Source organism: Adiantum capillus-veneris, chromosome 8 (assembly GCF_014529385.1).
Source record: "Adiantum capillus-veneris isolate H3 chromosome 8, ASM1452938v2, whole genome shotgun sequence".
Taxonomy (NCBI): Eukaryota; Viridiplantae; Streptophyta; class Polypodiopsida; order Polypodiales; family Pteridaceae; genus Adiantum; species Adiantum capillus-veneris.
In genome coordinates, this window is record NC_140938.1 from 91,398,504 (window position 1) to 91,400,028 (window position 1,525).

General features: G+C 48.3%; 1 protein-coding gene across 1 annotated transcript; it reads right to left on the reverse strand.

Moving 5' to 3' along the window:
* Positions 1-383: 383 nt before the first annotated feature.
* LOC147452550 (uncharacterized) lies at positions 384-978 on the reverse strand. The gene has a single exon (XM_086518965.1). The coding sequence runs from the start codon at positions 825-827 to the stop codon at positions 519-521; it is 309 nt and encodes a 102-aa protein (XP_086375091.1). The 5' UTR covers positions 828-978; the 3' UTR covers positions 384-518.
* Between the last annotated feature and the right edge of the window lie 547 nt (positions 979-1,525).

Here is a 1,525-nt window from a genome sequence, read left to right on the forward strand (position 1 = left end):
ATGTCCATTATAGATTAAAATAACTAGTATGGCCGACGGCCTTTGACCGCCTCCTCTCTCTCTCTCTCTCTCTCTCTCTCTCTCTCTCTCTCGACAATTTTTCTCTCTCTAGTTGGGCACATATTGTCCTATGTGTCGCTGGAACTGCAGGGCAAACTGCCGAATGAAGTAGATTGGGACTAGTGTTTGCGGAGGCCTCCCTCTTTTGTAAAAAGTATAGATAGATATAGACGTTCTTGACAAACATCTTTGCCACGCCAACCAAGCAACAAGAGTTTCTCATCGACAACACAACGTATGACATAGGCCTACATCAAGATCACGTAAAACGCATGCTTGTTGAAGTGGTTAGTGAGAAATTTACACTACAAAACCAAGCAATGACGGCCATAAATGGAATGGAACACGCGATAAGTAAACAAATATGTACAAAATCAAAATGGTAATCCCTCGTTAACCTAGGCGCCACTCCAATTGTGGTGGTGGCATTACACAAAATGTGTGAGATGGATGACTCTTCAGGGCTTGGTGGAGGCCTTGATTCTCACGGGAATGGGCCGCCCTGTTCCCGATCCTCCGCAACTGCTGCATCTTGCCATTCCCGACCCACCGCATGCCCCACAACCAGAATTACCATCTGACCATCGCGAGCAAAAGCACGGAACGCGCCGCGCTCCATCACATGTCGGACACCGCGGCCGCGGCATGTACGATGACCTTGCATTAGTGGCCCTTTCCTCTGCATCCAGGATGGACTTGGCCGCAACTGCACCTGCGAGAAGCCCCATGCCTGACGCGATTTGCGACAGCAGGATTGCGGGCGCCATGGGGCGGAGAGAGAGCCTGAAGAATGTGTACTTGAGACGATGTAAAGCACTGTGCCAGTGGATTGCTGAGAGAGAGAGAGAGAGAGAGAGAGAGACGACTCGGGGCTAGCAAGAATAGTGGTAGTAATCACTTAGAATCTACAATGGGATGTAACGAGCTTTAAACGAAGAAGAAGAGCGTAGACGGCAGCTTTTGAGGAGTTGAATGTGTCGGGCAGGAGGAAGTGCCGTGTTATTTTCCACATGGTGAGTGCTTGCGCGTGGTATGTGTGTGTTCAGAGAGAGCTTCATTAGAGGGGCGCTGTCGCACGGTGTACACCTCACACGTGTTGCGTCCAAACTCTAATCTTTTGAGCGTCTCCTAAGCTCCTTTCTCAAATCTAAAGGTGCCAATTCCAAATTCAAAGGGACCTAAAAACACATCAACGACCCCCACTGCGCTTTGGATGTTGACTTTGACTCTATGTGGTTTCCGGCTCACATATGCCTGTTGGTAGTATAAATTTCCAAGTTCAAAATTAAAAAAATCAAGGTCCACAAATGGGGCATTTTAGTTATAAATCCCCTGACACACCCTAGACTTTGGCATAAATCCCGGTTGTTTGACTAGTTAAGCATGCCCACGAAAATGGTTTTTTGGCCTACCCCGAAGGGGTGAGGAGTGCATGCAACGTAAGCGTCGTGAGAGTTCACTGTAA

Coding starts and splice junctions, on each gene's coding strand:
- LOC147452550 (XM_086518965.1), bottom strand. CDS start 827: ATGGCGCCCGCAATCCTGCTGTCGCAAATCGCGTCAGGCATGGGGCTT.